Source organism: Xiphophorus couchianus, chromosome 22 (assembly GCF_001444195.1).
Source record: "Xiphophorus couchianus chromosome 22, X_couchianus-1.0, whole genome shotgun sequence".
NCBI classification, from domain to species: Eukaryota; Metazoa; Chordata; class Actinopteri; order Cyprinodontiformes; family Poeciliidae; genus Xiphophorus; species Xiphophorus couchianus.
The window spans coordinates 7,343,346-7,368,176 of record NC_040249.1 but is presented as its reverse complement, the minus strand read 5'-3'; the positions used below and the strand labels follow the sequence as shown (position 1 = coordinate 7,368,176).

Sequence of the window (24,831 nt, the reverse complement as noted above, 5' to 3'; positions counted from 1 at the left end):
ACAAAACCCTCAATCTCCTCAGTATCACTACAGCACAGCCCAATAAACTTATTAAATTTACAGTAGCTTCAAATCTTTGAGGATTATGTAAATTGATATGTATGCATGACTCTGTAAAAAATAAAAGATAAAGAGAGCGTTCACATTGTTACGTTTTATTACAATTTCGGATTACGTAGCATGTGTTGGATTTTTTTTTTTTTTTAAATGTTGCTCAGGTATCATGACCTAGACTGTTGATTAAGATGGTTAAAAATCAACACAGATCATCTCGTTGAAGGGCACTTCCTTTGTATTTTCAATCTGCATCCGTTAAACACCTGCTTCATCAGCCTTCCACGTTATCAACACAATTTCCAAACCATCCCACAGCGTTTATGACTCATAAAGCAGAGGGAACTGAATACATTTTCAGCGTTTTCTCAGTTAAGAGCCAGATTTGAGGGTTTTTGTAAAGCTTTTCTCCCTTGGCGTGCAATCAGAAGATCACTAAGACCAAGAGAAAATGGGAGCTTGAGGTGGAATGATCTATAATTGGTAGATCAGAGAGAAATCTTTGTGTAAAGTGGAGCGCTTTGTGTGTCAGATTGTGAGCCAGGTGATTTTGCTTTGAATGTATGTAGATATGGATGTTCTCTTTAACATGTCTTTGAGAAAACAAATGATTAGAGTTGGATTAATGGTTGACTTCAGTAGCCTGAGCTAGAGTCCCTAGAAGTTACTGGTATGTTATATTTTCTGGACGAAATGATAACTTGCCTGATAATGCTATATTCTTACTACAATTTAGCTAGAATATCTTAGAAAAACTTGTTGTTATTTGCATGGGTATGAAAAATTACGATCTCAAACTAGGATTCCTTAGCCTTTCAAAACCAGGATTTCCAGTCTCAAATCCTACACTAAAATCTGATGCTACAAGGACTGCTTGACACAGAATCATATATTTACAAATATACATAACTTATTATGAGATACGTTACATCAGCCAAAGACTGATTAAGAGGCTGTCAAGGATTTTGGAAAATAAGGATCTTAGTGAAAACTCAAGAAAAAAAGTTACGATCACACTGCAGTTTACAAAAAAAAGAAGCATCATGTTTGAAACTTTTTTCTAATTTAAGAGGCCTGAGAGAGGAACAAATTTATAAGGTGCAGCTAAAAATGAGAAACAGTGAGGTTGTTTCAGCCCCAGGCTTTAATGGAGCATGTCTGGCCTGAAAAGGTTAGTTCAGAAATGGGGTTTGAAGGAGTTGTGCAAATCAGAATTGGCGAGAAGCTGAGCAGCTTGTCCGCTACGGCCATTTTTGTAGTGGACAATTAAGCTGGCAGATGGGGTGAGATTGATTGCAGACCTGCTAGTATCACTGTGTATCTTAGTATGAATGTGCTCAGGAAGACACAGAGGGGCAAAGTTGTTGGCAGCCATGAAGGTGAGAAGTACAATTTTATAAATGACTATAACTGATGCAGAGAGCCAGTAAAGCTGCTGTCAGACATTGGGCAATGTGGTTGAAGGTATTCTGGAAAACTTTGGGTGCTGTTGAGGTTTGAATCTGTGAATGGGCAAAAATAACCCCATAAACTGTGATTAGAATAACCACGACAGAATGCAACCAGAGGTTACCAGAACGGTGGCACTCTTGGGTGTGAGAAAAGGGTACAGATGTATTGGAATAGTAGGAAATGGAAGCAAACTGATTCAATGACATTGTGTATGTTGGATTACAATGATAGGGTACTTTTAACAATAAAACCCAAACTTTTAACCTGGTTGGTAAGAGCAGCAGATGAACTATCAAGAGAAACAGCAATTTGTTTTGACTCCATTAGGTTTTGGGATGTTGTAAGAGAACTAGGATGTGATTTCATTTAAGTAATGAGATCCGGAGAGGCTTGAGCACATAGCCTTGGGGTACGCCAGTAGATATAGGGATGGGTGAAACTGAAACAACGTGAGTTTCATCATTTGAGCACTAACAAATAAATATAGTTTAAATAGATAGGATTTAAACCAAATCCTCTACAAGAATAATAATCAGACCTCTATCATTTCAGATTCTACCCCATGGCTACTTTTTTCACAGTGGAAAGAAATAGAAGTAATATGCAAAGCCAAACCCATTTCAGCGAGACAGGTACAGAAGACGGAGTGCTTTGGGGAATTAAAAAAAAACAACAAAGTGACATTTAAATACCATATTTGACTTGAGGGTTTCAATATGCCACCAGTTTGTAGAGTAGATGGCGGTTTAGTTTGGTTGTTTCCTTCTTCCTGTTTTAATTTGTTCCTTCAAGGCAATATTACAATCTCATGAATACACATAATGCTTAGCAGAGAAAGAACAATAAATAAAATGACATTATATTTTAACTGTTACTCTGTATCTTACTATACCTTAATACTTATTTTTTTTTTCTCATTTAGCAAAAACAACTCCTGAAACACTTCAGCTTATTTAGGTTGAAGTTATAAATGATCCCTGGCTGTGAGCCAGAGCTGTTAAAGTGACAATCTGAAACCATTTGTAGAGAATTATTTTAATACTGTACGCCATTACAAGCCTGTTTCTAAAGAAGTGTGGACAACAATGTAAAGTTTAAATAAAAATGAAAACATTTGACTCTCAAACATTACCTAGTAACAAAACAGAAGGAAGTTATAAAGTTAGGACACTGAAAAACATTTTTATATTAGATGCTGATATGTGAGCAATAAAATATGTTGCCAAATACATTTAGAAGTATTTTTCTTACACAGATTACATCAAGAAAATGTCATTCTCATAGCTCTTTTTAATTCAACCAAAACAGCTTTAAATGGCCTTCTCCATATTATGTCAGTCTTTCATATAGTTCAAACCTGTAAGTCTTTAAGCATATTTGACAGATTTAAAATACAATGTATTTTAATGATGTAATGTACAATATAGCTCCAAACTGCTGTTAAAATACTATAGCTATAATTAGCTTAGAGTTGATTTTGAAAGTCCCCTAATGATTGCTTGTTTTTATCATGGAAAAACCCCAAATTACAATGATTTAGACTCCAGTTGACCTCTGAGGCAGAGCAGGAGGGAGACTGAGGAGAGCCATGATAACCGAGGATTCACACAGCTCTACATCTCCTAAATATTTTTCACATTTTGTCACATTACAGCTCCAAACCTCAATGTGTTTTATTTGGATTTCATTTGACAGACTAACACAAATTAGTAGAATAGGTGTGGCAGAAAAATTATTCTTTAAGTAGAAAATATCACAACAGTATGTGAATTTGTATATTGTATTACTCTAATACTGTAAATAAAAGTCAACATAACTCGAGAGTTCAGGAGTTACCTAATTTGTTTCAGTATAAACTTTTTCTGTAAAGGCCTCAGAGGTTTAGTTAAGAACATTAATGAACATCTAGCATCACAAAAACCAAGAAACACAGCGAGTTGATCAGGAATAGCATTATGGAGAAGTTACATCAGGGCTAGACTATAAAACAACATCTTAAGCTTCAAGCTATTCTATTTATTGTCCAGAAATGGAAAACCTATAGCACAACTGCATACATAAAAAGTGTATTCAGTATTCAATCATAGGAGCTGAGTACAAATGCACACCCCACTTTTAATAGTTTTATTTTGAAAAAAATGTTCAAAGCTTTCAAAAGGTATTAAACTTTCACATGACACTTTTTGAATGTTGACTTACCAATCATGCTTATGAACACTTGAGCAGATTGACCCTCAGCACTCGTGTGCGTCAGTGTCCTTGGGTAACATATTGAACCCAGATATTCGCTCCCATTTACCCAAAAGTGTGTATCTGCAGAGAAAACGTCTTTAAAGCTTTATCCAGACTTGAAAGAGCACAACAGCTCTGTAACAAAAGTGAGCTGCTACTTGCTTTAAGCCATTCCAGCTGAATACGTCTCCCACAGCTGGACTCTTTAGGCGTGTCTGTCAGGGTTACGTAATGGTGTAAGGAAGCTTGTGCATTCAGATAGAGGCTGACTCAGACATCGTCTTAGTCTAATCATTATTTCAAGTTCAACAAGTGCCCTGAACCAGATCTGCTAACTGCATGCTCCGTCATGATGGTGTTAATGAGCACAGAGATAGTAGGTTTAAAAAAAAGAAAAACAACTGTATACAACGTACCGTGGTATTTTAAATTCACCTCTTCACATTAAGTGCACACTGTCTGTATATTCACATAAAAATACTGATAAGTCCTTGCTCTCTCCTCGTTTATAACCCCGCTCGCCTTACTCCTTCATTACAGCACACACCATCTGCAGCCAAACCGTGCCCATACAGTCTCCACTTCTAACACACCATCCAGTCACTTCTTGTGAAGCTTTGCTCCTTCCCACACACCGTCAACAGTGTATAAATTCCCACTTGCCTGCTTGTCTCTATGCCTTGATGTTTATGGTGTTGTGTCTGTTTATTGTAGAAACTTGGTGTGTTTCCTCCCTCATAGTTTCCAGGTATATATCTTAACTGTTCTGAAAGCAACTGCACAGACGTAGCTTTAAATGAGTACATGGCGCAGCAAGTCTTTAACTATGAAACCGAAAAAAGAGAAATCTTATCTTCACTCAGTATCACGCTCGAAGCAAGTTCTTGGTATTTAGATATGTCTGTCTTCCCAGACTTGTAAAGACAGTTCTCTCACTCACAAATTTGCCTTCCCAGTTTTCATCACTGTCTGTTTGTCACTGGCATTCACACTCTCATTTCTGTCTCTTTTATCCCCCTCCGCCCCGTCACACTCCCCCTCCCACCTTCATGCCCTCTTTTGTTCCATTTCAGGTCTTTGATGTTTCTCAAATGCTGAAAAGATCACACTAACTTTCTCTCTTTGTTTCTCTCAGGCTGTGCCCAACACACGTGTGCACTCTCGCCCTCCGCTTCCACAGAAGCATCCATCTATCCCTCCATCACTGTGTCCCCTCCTCTCAGATCCCTCGCCTCTCTTTGAAGTCATCAGAGCCCCGTGCCTCTCCAGTCAGCTTTTATCCTCACATACAGAAAAAGAGAGGAATGCATTTAGACTCTGCTGGAGTACAGTAATCTGTCCTCCTGTGTGAAGTGATTCACTTGTGACTCACAGCTTTATTGGGAGCTTTCCCTAAACAAACAACCATTGGACGTAGCGTTTTCCGTCCAAATGGACTGTGGCTGTAGCTGAGAATGTGAGCCTGATTGTGCCCCTGCAGCTTGGTGACCCTCTCCACAATGAGGTGTTGTTTTCCTAGAAGCAATCATGTCTCGGCGATTAGCCTGCCACGACTGAGTGCCAATTCACATATCCAATACAGCAGAAATAATAAAAGCCAAATCACTCCAAAGGGTACATTTGAAAATGGTAGAGACATACTGCATTTTCATCTTAAAAAAAAGACAGACTTTTGGTCTAAAATTGTGTTTATATGCACCCTTAGCTGCAACCCACTGATTCTAGCAGTTGCACTGTTAGTTAGTTAATATTAAAATGCAATCTAGACTATGAGCCTAAACGTCATTTTGACTTAATCTATTTTTGAGCTGGGTATTAGAAAACTTTTTTTTTTCACATCTAGACAAATGTCTTGCCATACATTTTTTCAGTTAAATTCCAGAAGGAGCTGGGCTGCAGACTCTCCTAAGTAGCTTAACATATTGCTCAACGTCAGTAAAACATAATATTGCATGTTTTAAACTGATTAACTCAGTAAATCTGAACCTTATATCAACTTCTGAATATTATGCTATCTTGGGTGCAATTGAGGTGCAATTGACATTGAAACATTTATGTTTTCTTCTTTTAATGGTTGTGACATCCACAATGGCATAATAATGATGATGGCTCCCTGGAATGTTATTCATGTTGTCCACATCACAGATAGATGAATATATTACCATTGTTTCTTTCAACAACGTTAATAAATTGAAGACATAACACTATATTGTACAGCAAAGATTAAAGGTCTAAACACTCAAACCTTTTTAATGTTTGTGATTCTGATTTTTTTTCTTTAGAAAACTAGATTTTAGGTGATTATTTTTATGTTTTGAGTCAATATCCCAAACTAAATGATGAAACAGCTTTGAACTATGCAGCCAATATGACTTAGTGAATGACAATAGACAGTTCCCTTCTTAGTTCTTGAGAACATTTACCTCATACTAAAGAATCTGGTTTATTGTGATTCTGGAAATTTCCACTAGTCTGTGGTAAAAAGGATATTTTTATATACTGTTTGTAATTTAATAATCCAATGCATAAGAAAATAGGGTTGAAAGTTAATGAGTAGCTGTGAAAACAATACATTAACACACACCTTGTATATTCATAACATTTAGTCAAAAAAAAATCACTAAACATGGCAACTGTAGAGTGTTGCTAAATTTCACATTAAAAACACTATTTTATATTATCTTCCTTTGTGGAATAATATAGCCGGCAGCCAAAACAAAGCAATTCTACCACAACATTCATTAGTTATTTGTCATTATTTCATTCCTCTTGGCTCCCAGACTTTGACTGCCGAAAGTGCCTCGTCTGCTAATTGAGAGATGGCATTCCTGTGGACACTGCTGCTGTGTGCAATGGTTGTGCTTTCTCCTGCCCTCTGTTTTGTTTCTGCTGTGTTATTCGCTGGTGGCTGTTTTGATCAGATTCCCAAGACCACCATGCCAGCCGTCTGTCAAACACAATTATCTCATAACACGTCCACAATGTGTCCAGAACCCCTTTAGCTAGCAAAATGGCAGAGCATGATTGTTTATACGCATGCGTTAGCTAACATCTGCCCATTTCAAAAAGAAGACTGTGCAGTCTGTGAAAGCCTGCACAGCAATATTCAAGCATCTTTCCCCAGAATATTTTACTTATGAGTACACAGATACAAAGTGTAAAGGCTTATTCTTTTCGTACTTGATCATATTATACCAGGTATAGTTGTTTATACTTTGTATGGCTTCTGTTATTTTATCTGCTACATTTCTACAGGTTTGATATCATTATATTTTAATTTTTTGAGATCAAGCCATGATGAGATCTAAGATTTAAGGGTGGAGGTTTGATAAGTTGTTTTTAGGGGGATTGCTCAGGTCTGCTGAGCTCATCATGGGAACCTACTGTACTTCTCAGTGCAACACTCCTAGGAATGGTTGTAAAAGGTATCATGAAAGAGACTGTTGTGATGGCATGGTGAAGGCAACATGTCGGAAAGAGTAGGAACTTCAAGAAAGAGAGGCCAATGTCATGGCGTTAAATTGTGAAGTGAAATTGCAGCATACAGCGCTTTAGCACTGACTAAGGTAAAAATTAATTAAATGTTGCTTTGTTCTGCCTCCAATCTTTCAAAAAACTACGACAAATGAAGAAGGTAGTAAAATTACAAACCATGCTCTTCAGTTACAGTACTTTGATGTAGGGCTGTTGTAAACAACTATTTTAGTCATACATGAGCGATCACTTTTCCCAGCCATTTACAGCTTTTGTGTCCATGGGCACAATGGGATTTGACTCCTTCAAATCAGCTGGGAGAAAAACATCTGCCAGCTGCATTCCGATATGGTATACTCTGCCACCCATTTATTGTGACTGGGATGATGGAAAATTAATTTTTCTGTTCGTCTGTGAAGCTATGCTAAGCTTTACAGACAGTCCATCAGCTGCAGCAGCTGCTGTGTTCTGCCTGCATGTCTCCGCTCCACCTGTATACATACACCCGACGTGCACTTCACCGCAATTTGCTAAAAACTAGACAGCAGCTCCCCCGAAAAACAATCAATCAATGAAATCCCCCCAGATACCACAAATCGAATTTGAAAATTGGGCGTCATGCAGCTAGCATTTAGCATTCATCGACAACTCATAGGCAGAAGTGACAGGGTTGCGCAACATTAATAGTCACCTGGGTGGAACACAGTGCGCTAAATAGTAAAAGATAATTTAATGAAGCTTCAAAGCAGATAATTTGCATTGAGGAATTTTAATAATCGAGGTACTCAAATCATTTGAGGAATTGTTACAGCCCTACTTTAATGTTATATGGCACATCTAAAGGAGCAGGAAGAAGCCGGTTATTAGTAAATCCTACTCCCAATTGACTCATCCAGAATATACATTATGCATTTTAGCCTTGATACCTGTCTATACTATCCATAGGTATATGTAATTAAATCATTGTTTTGCAGTCTGTGATATTTACACCTACAATATAACTATAGACACCTTCCTTTAAGAAGTTGTCTAATCTTCAACCAAAACAAAAAAAAACTTTTACACCATTTAACACAATCTGGTTCTGTTTACCCCGACAGACAAACTTAACATGCTGTACTCTATGTTCACTCTATAAAACAATAAGTAGTCACACGTTGATATCGGTGCTTATTGTCGCCCAGTAAAGACCACTCAGAAGAATAACTTTCATGCCACCAATATTCTATACAAAAAAACAAGAAAACAAAACATCACTGTCTACCCTTGAAATGATAAAAAAAGACAAACAATCCTTCAAATGTGCTGAAAAGTGTCCTTCTGTTCCTTGCAGAGAACTGACTGGATGTGTTAGCAATTGCTTTCCTCGCTTGTGTCAGCAGACCCATGTGAACATGAAGTTATCAGTAGTGGAGATTGAACAACACGACAGTGTGAAGGTGACAAGATATGCTATTAATAAAGCCTTCCACTATGAGCATATGAATCGAGACAATTTGTTTTCTGCCTTGGCTTCCTGTATATGGCAGCTTAATCTTTAAAGTTGTCCTTGTTCAAAATATCTTAATCTTGTTTGTGAGGTTTTTTTGGGGGGGCTTACCATAAGGAGCACTAATCGTTCGAGCATTAATCATTCCTATCTGTAATCTTCTAAAATATCTTCAGGATCATTTAGGTCTGTATTAATGATTTCTTCAGTCTGAGTCACTTCACATGTATTTAGTTCTCAACCATGATCCATGATCCATCATGTCCTCACTCGGCGGTTCAAGTGTCACTTGCTTCAAACATTCTGCCATTATTGGTTTATTGCCTATACTGAGTGATATGTCCTCTGATGTGCATGTGTGCGAGTCCTGTCGGACACCCAGTCCTTGTCTCGACTCTGCAGACAGGAGAAGACAGAAGGATGTCAGCCTGCCAGGATCCAGCTGCTTCTTGCCTATTGATATTCTGGGCACACAGAGCCGTCCCGAGTGTCTGTTGCACGTGCCAAGGAGGAATGTGGGAAATGAAGGGATAGTGAGTCCCACTCTCTCTTATATTGTGCAGACCTAAAAATAGACCGCATCCTCTCTTCTTTTCTATTCCCCGTGCATCTCGGTTTCCATACACAGCTTCTTTCCCTGTTTCTTTTACTTTCCTATCATCCCTATTTCCTTGTCTCCCTGTTTGGTCTACGTAAATATAGTTCCTGGTGCCCTGAGATAAGACTCCTCAAGAGTAATGCCAGACAGTTTGAAAACTAGCTTACACACATTCCTTGAAATAGGATTAACTGTGTGGTTGCTTTTGCTTGCCAACACTGTATTGCCTTTGCCAGTTTTCCACAATAAACCACTGTAAAGTAAATAATCAATGTCATTAAGAGGTGCAAAAATCGATGTTAACAGTGCTGTAGATCTGTATATGAGCAAATGGGGTGTGTGTAAGAAGAACTGAGCAGTCACAAACGACGGGTTAAGCCACTGGGTAAATTGTTAGAAAAACTTCTGCAGGATTCGTCTGTATCAGGCCTCTCATATTATTATCTGCTAACTTATGATAGCATACTACTGAGTGATAAAATCATGGTGGGTGGGCAGGAGGGATATGGGCTTTCAGTGGATTATTGAGCGGATGGCTAACCTTGGCTTAGTCACTGCGCCCACTACCCGCCCACCGAGAAAAAGAGAGTGAGATGAGGACGATGAGAGTGGCCTCGCCCTTTAAACAATCCCACCAATTAGATCAAAGTGGATTTTGAAAAAGACAGTAAGAAAACAAAGTCAACTAAATAGCAGTGTGATGGGAGTGAAAACAGAAATCCTTCAGAACACGTGTAACCAGAGATTGTTGAGTTTTTGTTTAAGTTGTAGATACTTATTAGTAAATTCAAAAAATCTTGGGCAAGCTAGTGTTTAACGTACTTATTTAATTGATACTATTATTATAAGTTATACTTATTTAACATACTATTTGATCCAAAATCTTAGTTAAACTTGTATTCACACATACAGTAGATAATGCTTATTCACGACAATGTGGACTCTCAACATGTAAGCTGTGGATTCGACTATCTTAAATAAGAAGACAGGCAAAATACCTCTGAGTTGAATTAACTCTACTTCGGGTATTCCACTCTTCAAATAGTGGCACAGATAGGGAGGTGCTGGGAGGCACCGGAAACAGGACAGTTTTTTTTTTGTATTCTTTATGTACGCTTGAATGATAAATAAGCCTCCAGTCACTAGGTGGCAGCAGTACTCTTGCTAATCAACAGGCTGCCTGTTGAACCCAGTAGAAGCAGCCTACAAAGTCAAGCAGACCTATGATCTGATGGCAAAGGAAAGATGGAAAAATTTGTTACAGTGGGGGAAAAAAAGGGTGGGGATGCCAGAAACAAGTAAAGCAAGTGACAATACCCACCTGAAACAAACCATGTGATATGACAAAACCTGCATAATAACCCTTGGGTTTACTGTGAAGGCAAAATGTTATGCACTTTACATCTCTTCTGGTAAAGTATAAGCAACATTGTGATGATGTGAATGGTTCACAAAAAAATAGCAAAGGAATAAGCTGATGAAGCTGACAAGTTAGCAAGGTCTAGTTTCAAAAGACTTCTGAATGTTACTGCATTTAGATACATGCACATCCGAGTAAATCATTTGCAGTCTTTATTTAACGTTACAAGCTTAGTTAATAAAACTGACTTGAAAAAATTCTTTTAAGACTTAAACATTAAAATGAGGTGCAATGACTCAAAAATTAAGCTGCTCTCCAGCAGCTCATTTACATGAATAAAAATGTAAAAATGTCTTGAAGAACCACTGAGCCATTCACTTTTAGTCAGCTTTTTCATATGCTTTTATGAAGGTCTATTTTCTCCTCTTTGAACATTGTACAAGATTTGTAAATATGCTAAACTGTTGCAACATGGTTTACCGTATTTTAGTTCAATATAATTTAAGTATGAAAGAAAACAAGTCACAGCATCAATTTTCTTCTGAAATGGTCAAGAAAATAGCTGCTTGGTAAAAATATAAAGGGTTTTAATACACCACAAGGCAACTGGAATGGTCGTGAAATAAAAAGTTAATCACTTTAACTAAAAAAGATATCACAAAAGGGTAAAGGCTGCCCTAAGATGTGAAGATGTGCTATCATTCTTTCAAACATCATTTTATATGTATTGCATAAAGTATAAGCTGGTATATTTGGAGCAGAATCTTCATTAACTGCAGCGCGGTCAAATGAGGACAAATGGTAAGGTTTTTTTTTATCCTTGTAGCAGAAATATCTGGATGACTATCTCTCATCCATGATTCAATCCTCTTTCTCTTTATCTTGTTGCGGGTGATTAGAAGAAGCCATTGAAGAACAATGGAGAAAATCAAACATCCTTCTAAAGCCATACAGCAAGTACACTGATTATCATTGGATGTGTAGAAGAAAGCTGTTTTGCAGTAAATTGTTAAAAATGATGGGAATACTGTTACAATTTATAGCCTTCTGGAAAGCATTCTTAATGAAACAGTGGTAATACCATCTGTCTATCAAGCAAAAATGCTTCTTCAACAACTGTTTCTTATGCTTCTAGGCAACCTTGAGGGTTAGCTAATAAATATTATTAGACTTTGAAATAAATCATTTAAAATAAAAAAAGTTGAAAAACCAATGCAAGAAAGGGACAATTTAAAACAATGAATAATTGTGTTCTCATAATAACAGACATATTTGCTCATCTGTCTTCACAAACACAAATTTTAGTGACATCCAATTTTTAACTCATTGGCAAACCATCTGTTGCTATAGCAATCTCAACTCTTTCAAGAAGGTTTTCCTCAAAGTTTAAGAGCATGTTTATGGGCATTATTGACTTTTTTTCCCCAACAACTCCACAACTGGATTTTATTGCACAGATGCCATTCACCGAGTTTCAGAGAGTGACCTGTTCTTTCACAAATGTTTGTTGAAGAGGTCTTCATGTCTTGGTGATGGTTTTTATACACCTGTGGCTGTGGAAGGTATTGTAATATATGAACTAAATGACTTGGGGGTGGGGAGGCGGGATGAACAGATACTTTCGGCAATATAGTGTACCTTTGACTGCTAATTAACTGTCTTGTCTTTCTATGGAAAATGAAGATACACAGCTGGGCTAACGTTCTAAGATCATAATTATATCCATGATATAATGTTGTAAGATGTTGTAACATCTTTATTTAATTTTCCGCTAAGCTGAGCTCCCAAAGATTGTTTGAATACTTAAAAAATATTTACTTAAGTGAGAGTTGCAACTCAGAGACATAGTGTATGTGGCAAACAGATGAAAATGCTATGAAATTTAAATGAATGCTACTCAATTGTTGTAGCACTGACCTAATACTACAGTTGCCCAATCTCATACTGATGGTAGTTTATAGAATTATTTTTTCATTGCACCTCCATATCACATCAACATGCTGAAACTTTACTCACTTCGGCATGGCGAGCGGTTGCAGTGAAAGCACCAAGGCCATGGAAATGTCTGTGAAACTCCATCTTATAATTTTTTGACCACTTCAGGTCTCTTGATGGTCAGGCAATCAAAGTATGGAAAGAGAAAAAAGTGAACAATGTTTTAACTTGTGCCTTCAAACACACACAGTAACACACTGTAAAACACTGACACATCACAAACATCATGTACTTCAAAACATGAAGACAAAGTGCCGGTCTGTATGTCTTCATGTTAGAACTCATAAAAAGACACACCAAGTGTTTTTATGAGTTTTGAGAATAAATTGTTACAGAAAATTGACAAATATATGTCCTTTATTTCAATTGTGTACTTTTGATTGAAATTAACAAAATAAATGCATTGTAAGATATTCTATCCCTAAATGGGCCCACTATGCATCTATTTATGAAGTGTGAGGGATTCTGACCCCTGATCAAACCAAAATAACTACAGCCCACATGCTGCTCACCGATATTTTTCATTGAAGTCGTAAAACCACATTTTCTTTAGCCGACAAGTAGAATTCAGAAAATTACCAGAAATTGTTAGTTCTCAAGATGACTCATGTTTAGTATGAAATATGCATCAGTAGAAGTAATTCTTACAAAAACAAATTAGGTAGAAAGAAAATGGCCAAAGCTGCAAAGGTTTGAAATTGTAGAGGGAAAATAATCAACATTCACTTTTTCAGCTAGAAATTGTTGTACATTTCCTCGAACTATCAATGCTCCACCCACTTAGAAATGTATGTGGGAGCAAGCTGCTTCTTTTTACTAATCCAGTTTGTGTTCACAAATGGTAAAAGTACACTTTATTGTACTGGATAACATCAATGGTAATATAACTTTAAGTCAGGCCTTTATATCTCTAATACTAGGTAAAAAATAAATAAAAAACAATGCCTAATTATTTGCACATTAACTTTAAAGTAAATACTGTATCACACAAATAGTTCACGAGTACAGAACAAAATGCAGAACAAACAACACAAGGCACTCAGTCAGTATCATTAAATTGGGAATCAAAGATCTGCTTGTTTGCCTGCAAACATCAGACTCACTTTCATCCATTAGCCATTCAGCCCAAATCAGATCAAGCCATTAACAGGCTCTCAGTCACACCTCGAACATTTCAAAGCAGGGAAGGCATTATGGTTGACAACATCCAGGCATAATCTTTCAAATAAATCGATGTTTGTCATCACTGTCCCACCAAAGCTCTCAGTTTTGTGAGAAAGAGGTATTCCCTTAAATTCTCTCTTGTGTTATGGACAAAGAAGCACAGTACCAGCTGGTACATTGTGTAGCATGTTAATTAAATTAGTCGTGAGAGGAGGTTTTAGAAACCAAAAATTCCATGGTTTCTTTATAATGTGTGATTAGTTTGTGATGTTATTGCTCATGTCACATGATGGCGTATAAAAAGAGACAAGGAATGAAACTGCAGGGAGAGAGAACATCCTGAAATGTGAAACAGTAAAGTGTCCTTTTAAGAAACAGGCATTCACATTTGATTGATTGCTTGCTGGAGCATGAGTGTGTATGCAAAGGCAGAACTGTATTGATGAATTCAACTGAAAACAAGGCTTACAAAGCAGCAAATTGCAGATGTTGTTAAACGGCTCATCAGTGTCTTTTCACAATCTCCCTCACAGAGAGCAGAAAAAAACCCAAAAAACCTTCTGCTTGGATAGAGTAATTGCCTTCTCTGCGGGCGCTGTTCTCACCTGGGCATCTGCTCCTTTCGTTATGTGACCCTGGCCTGCTGAGAAGCAAACTGTTGTCCGTTCTCCATCTGAGCACCCCCGTCAGCAAACCTATGATAAATGAAGGGTTGCATGAACAGGGAAAATTGTAAGTGAAAAAATAAAGGGACAGAAAATCTTGGGCAAGGAAACAAATCAACCAATCATGTTTCAAGTGGGCTGTGTTAAGTTTGTAGCCTTTGTACAGTATTTACGAAGCCAGAATGTGCGTGTGTGTGTTTGTGTCTGAATAAAATCTGTTTTTTGTGTCTCTTCTAGGATGTTGAAGTTTAACAACAAATGTTTGAACAACAACAGCTTTTATGACCGTGTATTGGTTCACATTTTCTGTTTTAAGAAAATAGATCACAAAAATAAAGAAATAAAATCCTAGAAGGTGCTATAAAATTTTTTTTCTGGTTTTTGTAGAGCTTTGACTTGCAAATAAAGACATTAGCTTATTTTAATTCATTTTAGGAATTGTGGGAAAATATTAAAAAAGTGAAGAACAATTGTGGAAATATTGTTTTCTTGACTTCCTGCCTAAAAGTCTTTTAGACGCAGTGACAACATCACACTGCTCTGTGGGAGAACAGTAAGTGTAATAAGGGGAATTACTATTATGTAAAAACAAAGAATAAGTGATTACATTTGAGAATATTAAATTGTTCTTAGAGTCTTGTATTAGCAATTAGCATAGTTATTGAGGTTAGCAGTAGTTTCTGTGTATGTTCAGGAGAATGTAGAGCCTTACCCAAGTCTCAATCTCCAGAAGGCCGCCAACACATCCAAATCCTGCTTGGATAAAAAGGCAACTTTGCAGTACTCTGTCAGTCAATGCTATCTACTCAAAGTCACACTTTCTCTCACTGTCCTGCAGCCTAAAAATAGTTATTCTTCATACTTATTATGGTGTTCATAGATGATCATTTTTCATAAGAGCTGAGTGGCCCAAATATGAAGCAGAATCACCCCAGATGTTGCTTAAAATATTCTAAAATTATATTTGATTAAATTTAAACATGAGTTTTGAGTCATTTATGATTATGAGTATTATCCATAATACTCTTAACATCTTCACAGAAGATGTAATATAATCAAAGCAAACACAGCTCAACTGATTTTCTTTCCTTTTCTTTTTTAGATAAGTATATTTTTGGCTCCTTGTTTTTCTGTTCTTACATAATTGTCCTTTTCAAGTATTCCCATTACTCTGAATGCTTGATGGTTAACATGCTGTACTTTGGGCCTCTGGGTGATAACCTGTGCATAATGCATATCAGGACTCAGTTTAGATTTATTGCTTTCTGTTTTCTCTAAGACAAAACCACATTGAGCAGAAAGATACCTTTATTTTCTTGGGTAGTTTCAGGCATACTTTAGTGTGTGTGGTTAAAAAAAGTATTAATTAAATGAAGTAATATTAATATATTTATGTATTTTTGCTTCAGCTGCAGTCTTGAATAAAATAATGACTGTAAAGAAATAACAAAAAACATGACTGCAGGGTATTCCATTAAATGTACTCCTATGCACTGCATGACTTCTTCCCCTCGCTTTCCTCAAGACTCTCCTTTCTTTTTCTTTCTTTCTCTCATATGAATGAGTGGTGGCAAGTTGCCAAAGATATCCTTACAATAGTGGTTTTAGAATGTGTTGCTGTGGTAACTAATATGGCGACGTCAGTGTAACTTAACATGGAATCTATTCACCTTATCTGCATGACCCTATAATTTTTGCCCCCTATTTGTAGGGCAGTTTTGTCATTTAACAAGTGTTGAACTGCCTTAGTTAAAAGCTAAGGCAGTGTTTTTTATTATTATTATTTTTTTAATCTTAAAGCACTGTATCTGGTTAGTCAAATTTTAATAGTTGTTGTCATTTACTGGCCTTGAACAAAATATTGTACTGTTGTACTGTGAAAATTTGGTTTTTATGCTTTTTCCTGCGTTATACGGCTTGTCCTGTTCCCCTTAGAATTGCACGAAGAACATTTTGTTTCTGCTTTTGCTCAATATGCAAATGCACAAGTCTGTTCAGTAGCAGTGGGTGATTCATGTGTGGCGACACAGCTTTTCAGAGTTATTTAACAAAGTTGTAATGTAGACATTATGTTTTTTTGTTGTTGTTTTTTTTGCGAAAGCTTATCAACTTTAACTGAATTCACTTTTAAAACAGTACATTCAATGCTATTTCATGTATTTCATGTTGCATGCTGGACATTTTGTCATTTCCTGAAATCACAACTGGCTTTTTGGGGGCAGCAGAAGATAAATATTATCCCTCAGCCTCCACATAGGTTCACTGAGTCTAGCAGGAGTTCAGAGAAAAATAGGATCAACCAGCCTCAAAGACTGTTTTATCTGCTGGTGCTGTCATGGTTTATAGCCACAGGTTCTTCTCAGGCGGCTCTCACTCCACCTCAGGCAGCTGGTTTTTAACTGGGTTGTTCACCTATTTGATGCTGCATTTTTTTATTTTACAAGACAGTTTGCACTTTCAGGCTTAATAATCGTCTGAATACATGACATATATTTGTATAATTATACAATATGGAGTTAGGAGTACTTTTTATTTTCTCTTTGTAGACACATTTGTCCACTGTCAAGATAATACTAAGGTACTACCACAGCATTCAAGGCCACAACATTTAGAAATCACAGCGATGCTAGTGAGAAGACGGGAGGGGAGTGAGATACAAAAACATTGCACAAGTTCTTTTAATTTCCTCTCTATCAGTGTTGAACTGACCAACAAAAGCTAGCATGAACTCTAAATTAGTTTTCAGCTGACTGACAAGACTATAATCATTAGATAAAAGGGAGATATGAATCAGCATATTCGGATTTTAAAAAGGGGTTGCACTGTGAACTCTACACTTTATCAAGAGAATATGTAGCTAGATACTTTGAAAGTACATTTTCTGAATTGATATCAAAGCTAGCTGTAGGCACTGGGCTACATTGGTATTTAATGGTGTGCTAATTAGGCTCGTTTTAACAATTTAATTGGTTTATTAACTATTGAGTTTTCTTATTATTTAAACATTGGTTAGTCATGGACAAATACACACAAAAAACGGATTGTTTATATTTTAAACCTAAATTCTGGCTTCATGCTGTTAAGACAAAATTGATTTAGGTTTGACCAAATAGTGTCAAAAACTGTGGTTTAGAGAAAAGAGTTAAAGGATACCCAGATCACCATTTTCAAGTTTTAAACAACTTGATTAGAGTTTACTGAACCTCTTTCCCAGTATTAAATTAGATATGTTGCGCTAATAAAATATTCTATATAAATATTATTGATGGAAATCTATCATGATTCATTTACGATGTTCAAAATTAATGTTAGATTCAAAACAATTATTCATGATTTCTGCTTCAATCTATGGTTATTCAAAAGATCCTCACTCATCTTTTAAAATTGATTTTGGGGCATTTTATATTAAGTCTGAATCATAGTAAATAATAATCATAATTCTTATGTGAATCTCCTTTTAGGAACACACCTAATAAAAATATTAGTTGTCACTACAGAACAACTTTGTCCACAAATCTAAATAGAGGAAGCAAGTTTTATGTGTTTAACAGTCACACTTTCACCAAAGAAATTGTGATAAAGTCAATATAGCCAGGTAGTTATTTATAGATAAACAATGAGCCTGACTATTGAAAGATCTTTTCAGATATTATCAGATAGTCTTAAATTTCCCCCCTGATCATTTAGCACATGCACAGTGGTGCAATGTTGTGTCATAAAAAAGACTTCTGGGTTTCAGTCCTGTTTGGTTGCATGTTCTGCACTGGACATACCTGGATTCTCTACAGATACTCTGACTTTTTCCCACTTTCCAAAAGTATGTGTGTGTTAGCACTATAAATCATCCTTAGATATGAGAATGTGTATAGCAATATGTCTTGTTTGTCTGTGTGACTTGTCCAGGGTGTACCTCATGTCTTCCAATATGTTTATCTCAAAGGCCATTGCAGTATCATTGTGGGCATTATCACAATTGCATATATCATTTTAATGTATGCTTACAATATTTTATGGGATACTATATTCTGAGTGGTGTGCATGCAGATTCTGCATGCCAATCGTGGACACTTTCATTTTTCTCTTTTCCCACACTTATTGCATTATTGTAGTCTACAAGATGAGAAAACTTACAAAGACTGCCTATTGGACATTGTGATAAAGAAAAGAAATCTGGACATTATTGTTAGTTAGAATCTGGAGGTATACTTTGTGCAGCCTCTCTTCAAACTCTTTGGCATCTCACTATGTGACTAAAGTCTTAACCCAACCTTTTTTTTTACCCTATTTTGCACAAAACTGAGCCAGGAAAACAACCCGGCTCAGGTGTTTCATTGCCCAGCCGTTTTCAGAGTATGACCTACATTGTGTACTCGAGCCGTACTTAGAAATCTGCAGGTATTGCAGCCCTAACAACAAATGATCTCTCTTGGCTTGAGGAGCTCACTTAAATGTCAAGGTCATAGCAGTTCCCTGCAATTTCGAGCCATGTCTCTTGAGGCATCTTGTAAGCAGCTGATTGAAGCCCAGAGAGATGTCCATCAACACTTCACCCACATTTGTATTTCTAAACGCATGAAGCTATAACGGTTCATGCATTAAGTGGAGACTTGTTTGACTGCCGCCACCATCCTCACTGTAATAGCTATTTTTCTCTTGTTGGGGAAACTAACAAGTCACCTCCACACGGACTCGCTTGAGATCAAATTCTAAAAATACAGCACCTTGCAGATTTACTTACTACTACACATTTAACATTATATTTTGTCATCTTATGCTACCTAAACCTGGCCTTTTGAATGAGTGGGCAGGTTTTTCTTAACAGTGGCTTAAAAGAAATCCAAGAGGACAGCCCTGATTTACAAACCGCATTTGAGATGTTTTTTTTTTTTTTTCTTGCTCCAAATGGTACTTCAGAACATTCTGATTGCACCGCAAGTGCCCTCACTGATAGTCTTTGAAGTGCTTCAAGCTTTGTACTGAAGCTCAGTGTGTGCTTATATCCGCAGCTTTTGTTAGTCACTTCATATGTACTGAGTCCAGTGCCATCATTATTCAGTGATTCACACTGTGCAGCCAAAACATTCACTCTTATCTGTTAAGAGGCTGCAGAGACGCAGTCAGACAGCGCTGGGTGGGTGGGTGGATGGGTGGGAGATGGAGAAAGAAAGACAGGAAGAGAGTCTTGGTCTCTCTCTCTTTCCCTCTCTCGTGAGGGAAATGATTTTCCTCTCTTCCTTTTCTCTACATGAAGCCAAAGAGCATCCCAACGTCAAGAGCTTTAGATCTTGAATATTCACGCTGGTGGCATTTTACCATCTGTGGGCGGTGAGGCTTTGCAGGGATTGGAGAGAGCGTGTGAAGTATTGATCACTGTTGCTGTTGTCCTTGTTTGCTCTGTCTCTGTGTGCCAGCTGACTCTCTGAGCAACAGTGAGACGAAGACAGACACAGAAAGACAGTTGGTGTTATAAGGGCATTAGCGGTCTGTTTAAACGCTGAACAAAAATGCCACCCATCGCACAAAAGCAGGTTACAGCAGCTGCGTGAATATTGAATTATTAATCATGAAATTACTTATACTGTTTACACTAAACGTTAGTAATAAATTTGACTGAAATGTATAGTAAAATGTGATATACTCAAAGAAAGTGTCAGAGTATGGTGATACATTACACTGAAATTGACCAAATAAAAAAGCATAAAATCTGCCACCATCTTTTTGGCTCACAAATTCAGATAGTACTATAAAGTTAAAAACAATAAAACCAAAAAATAGGATGCCTCAGTACACCATTTACAGAAAGTAGTGCAATTATGCTAGTAGTGAGAAAAAATAAACATAAAAAAATGCTATAGGAGGAGACAATAGAATTTCTTGCTGGAAAAGGTGAGTTGTACAAAGGTGACTTGCTTTCACAAAACCGGGAAGAAGTCACCAGAGTCAAACACACTAGACCAGGCATTGGGCACTAAATGACCTGGAGCAGCAACAATAAAATGGGCTTGAGAAAAATCATTATAATAGGTCATAATAACATAAATGAAAATCTGTGAAGCATGGTAATAGATGTAAGCAATACAAAAGCAACAAATTTGCTCCAGAGAAAGATGAATCTCTACTAGCGTCCCAGTGGAACTCCCATACATATATACAAAATCCAACCTCTTCCCAGTGATCTATTATATTGTGTTTCATTTTCAAATTTGGAGAAGAGACAGCAGGATGATACTCTCTCACACTCTCTCCGGTCACCGTCTTATTCTACTTGATACGGTTTTGCTGTTTTAGTAGGGGTGGTACCACTGAGTATTTGTGCTTCAGGTGCCCTAATGACCAGCAACAGCCCTGAGAGCAAGCAAGCAATGTTTTAAAAGGGTGACACCATATGTTTACTTTCATCAGTTTAAGACTTGCTCCTTAGGATTGTTGAAAGTTCTGAATTGAAGAACATGTCAAATGGGATCATACCTTTAGGGGTTCTTGAAGTTCTTGAGGCAATCCAACCACTCAAAATCATGATCTAAGGCAGGGGTCTCAAACTCCAGTCCTCGAGGACCGCTGTCCTACAGTTTTTACATGTGTAACAGGTACAAAACACTGGAATGTAATGGTTTAATTATCTCCTCCTTGTGTAGATCAGTTCTCCCAGCCTTTCTAATGACCTAATTATTCTATTCAGGTGTGGCACATCTAAAAGTTGCAGGACTGCGGCCCTCGAGGACTGGAGTTTGAGACCCCTGATCTAAGGCTTTCATCAGAAGTGAAGATCCGATCATCTGGAAACTTTAACAGTGTTAGAAAATATTTTTTGTGGTCTTTTTCCATTTTCAGTTTGGTAAAGGTTTTGTCAACAGAATGACTTCATAAAAGTCGGGAAAAGACTCTCATTGTGGCTAGAAATTCCTAGTTTGCATGCACTAGAAGTCTTTCCAGGGTTCCTGAGAAACAATTCCATCAGCAAAATTAAGCACACTGTTTTTTTAAAGAATTAAGGATATGAAAATGATCAAGAAATATTTTTAAGAGTAAATCTGGATCTTTTTCCTTTCATCCTTGACTTTCTTGGTCCTTCTGACTGTAACCCATCAGCTATGTAGTTTCAGTTTTTGCCTGTTCTCTATCATTGTCAATTAGGCTCCAATCACTAACTGGCATGGTTTTTAGCTACAGGGTATTTGAGTAGCTAGAAGCTTTCATCATCCAGTACTGTCACACAAACAGCCCCAATCTGAGTGGTTCAGCATTTACATATTTATCCCAGCCTTTTCTTAATCAAAACTGTTCTCCGGTGTTGTCAAGAAACTAATTTTCTTCCACACAAAACCCTCCATAACATAAGAAGGAATTGGCCTCAAAGATGAGTTGCTCTGATAAGGTTTGCCTGTGTCATACAGTATTCAAGAGAGAGAGAGTAAACAAAACTGAGGAGGATGATCCTGCAGTTTGAATTTTATTATCTGAGACTTGTTAGATGACAAGTCATACAATCAGTTCACTGGTCTGCCTGTACTCCTGCTGAAGCACATTAGCCACAACATTAACAGTGCTGTATCCTCTTCATTCAGGTTCCTGTGTTCCTTCCCTTAAATCCCAGGTTCTAAGTGTTTTGTTTAATTCAAAATGTTGGTTTTTGGAGAGTGAGAAGAAATCCAAACCTCCTCTCACCTACATTCATGCAAAGAGGATTCTTGTGGCACGTGTTTGCTACATCCTTTTTTTAAGTGGCATCTAATCCATTAAAAATAGTCAAAAGGTATTATCCATAAGATAAATGGTTCTGCCTTCCATCTTTAGAGGACTTTTATGGAAAGAGTGGAAAAGGCACTTTAAAAAATATTTCCTATTCTCAAAATTGGTTTTCCTTCAACTTTGTTATGTACCGGTACATATTTTCTGAGTCATATGTTAATATCGAAGGAAGACTATGGGGAAATGATGTGGCGAGTGATCTGATTATTGCATATCAGGTCTGCTCCACTATTTACCCTGCCCCCTTTGGCATGCTGTTGTTAAAGTGGTTGCTGTGTGCCGTCCTGCCAGCTCCTTGAGCTACATCCCAGAAGATTTCTGCCATAGTCGTGTGTGCAAATCTCTGTGTATGTTTGCGCTTTTGTCCGTGTGCTGCTGTTTACCCACTCATGTCACTCCTGGAGGCAGTTTTTGGTTCAATTTTGTATTACAGCTTAACTTAAAACAGTTCTGCCTGATATATTTTGACTCTGTGCAAGTATCTGTGTCTGGTGGAAGACAGAATAATATTGTGGTAGATAATACCAATAAACTTTACAGCAAGGTTTCTAAAGTTCAGCACTCAATAAGCATAGCTTACAGCTTGGTTTATGTGACAAATGACAAGTATCAGTAAGATTTGTCATAGCAGAGGCAGAAATCTGACAGCTGTGCTTGTTAGTCACCAACATCATTGCTTCACTTTCTCTTGCCTGGAGACACAGCTGAACCACATAAGAAACTCTTTGTATTTGTTTGCCTCTTTCTGTCTTTGCTATCTAAACTCACACTTTTTGGAAAAGGGTTATGGAATGCACTCTTACTTTCTTTTCGTTCCTCACTTTCTCCCTTTCTTCTGTTACTGTGCTGTCCAGATGGAGGAGTTAATAGCACGCATGCAGGATGAGAAAAACGGCATCCCCATACGAACAGTGAAAAGTTTTCTCACCAAGATCCCCAGTGTTTTTTCAGGTAAGTCCCCAACTCCCACCTGTCTGAGATCGCCACTCTTCCCGCCTTTTTGAGCATGACCAACGAAATTATTGTGGTAGTTGCCCAATTTTTGTTTCATTAGCTGTGCTGGTGATAATACTCCACAGTTGCTACTTAAAAAAAGAGAAATGTTTAAGAGAAAACTCAAATAAAAAAGGGGTTAAGAAGTACCCATTTATTAGAACACAAATATTAAGAAAGCAAAAAAAATAACAAAAAACAAAAAAACTCCAACAATACCACACATTATATTAGAATTCAGTCTTTTAAGTGATAACAGTATTATTCCGAGAATGCAATTAGGACAATTAGGATAATTAGGACAATTAGTTGGAAAATTAGGTAATAGCAGAACATTTTTGTTTTTTAAAACGCACTAAGAAATTTCTTGACATTGTTGCAATAACTGTAAATTGTTTGTGCTTGTATTAATACCTCAACAGGGAACAATTGGTATTAAATGGTGCAACTTTGACCTACATTTGCCAAGGAGATGAAGTTGATTTGTTTTTACTCCAATAATGACTGGTTGAGGTAAATAAGTACATTTCCAGCCATCAATACTGATAGCATTTATAGATGCTGGACTTCTTTACCTCTATACTAACTATGATTCATCTAAACATTGATATAGATGTGTTATATCTTTTTTCCCCAAATTATTTACTACTGGGGCAATATTTTTATGAAATGAGGAGTGTGGTACATTGGCTTGATAAGAAAAGCATGAGAATCTCTAATAAATACATTATCTGAATGGTTGCATGCATTTCACCTGAATCAAACATGTTTCTTCATCACTGAACTACAATTTTAGCCTTTTAGAGCTCCTGCACACATCCTCCTGGGGATGTGTGTCTAATAATTGCAAAGAGATTCCATCCAACTGGTAAAGTGTATTCTTGGCATGGAGAGTGGGAAAGCATTATGCTTGAAATATAATAACCTGGCATGTTGTGCAGTCCTTGGCAGTTTTAATATTTATCTCATTTAAATTGTCAGTTTCATACTTTGAAAGAACTTTTGGATGTCCACTTTTCCCCAACATTTCAGATGCTTCTCATTTAAAAAGACGTTGGTGTGACTATCAGAGAAAGTTAAAAATCTCCTCTAATGTTCAGCAAAGTTTAAAGTTATATTTGTAACTGCAACTGATGCTTAGGTACAGCTGAATCCAAACAACATTTTTTCTTATTGACTGCAAATTAGAAAGGTTTTCTGATCAGGAGATCAATTACAATTACCAAATTTGTAAATGCTTTCAGGGATAATTACCTTAATTTTTGAAGACATCTCCTGTGGTCTCATGAAAGCAAATCTAAGCTGTCGAAGGACAAAGGAGAAATATTGCAAGTCAGAGAACAGTGTCTGTATTGTGAATTATGGAGGGGCCGGAATCATGTTGTGGAATTCATAAATTTCATAAAATAAACTGCATCATGATGATAATTAATCATCCAAATGGACAAATAGCCTAATCACCATATTACTTACAATGTGGTATAAGGACTTTTTTTTTTGGAGCGGCCATCACAAACCACCCAATCTCATAACGTTGTTTACAGAGCTGTAAGAACCAACTCAGTTACCTCAGCGCTGTCATGAATAATGGGCCAAAATTCCAGTA

At 37.0% G+C, this 24,831-nt stretch overlaps 1 protein-coding gene across 2 annotated transcripts in view; it reads left to right on the top strand.

The window, feature by feature from the left end:
• Nucleotides 1–24,831, top strand: part of rgs7a (regulator of G protein signaling 7a) — a 56,491-nt gene that overhangs the window by 9,657 nt on the left and 22,003 nt on the right. For both annotated transcript variants that reach the window (XM_028007671.1, XM_028007672.1), the window contains exon 3: nt 23,087–23,183. In XM_028007671.1, coding sequence (XP_027863472.1) covers nt 23,087–23,183 — 97 coding nt within the window. The remainder of the gene's footprint in view (nt 1–23,086; nt 23,184–24,831) is intronic.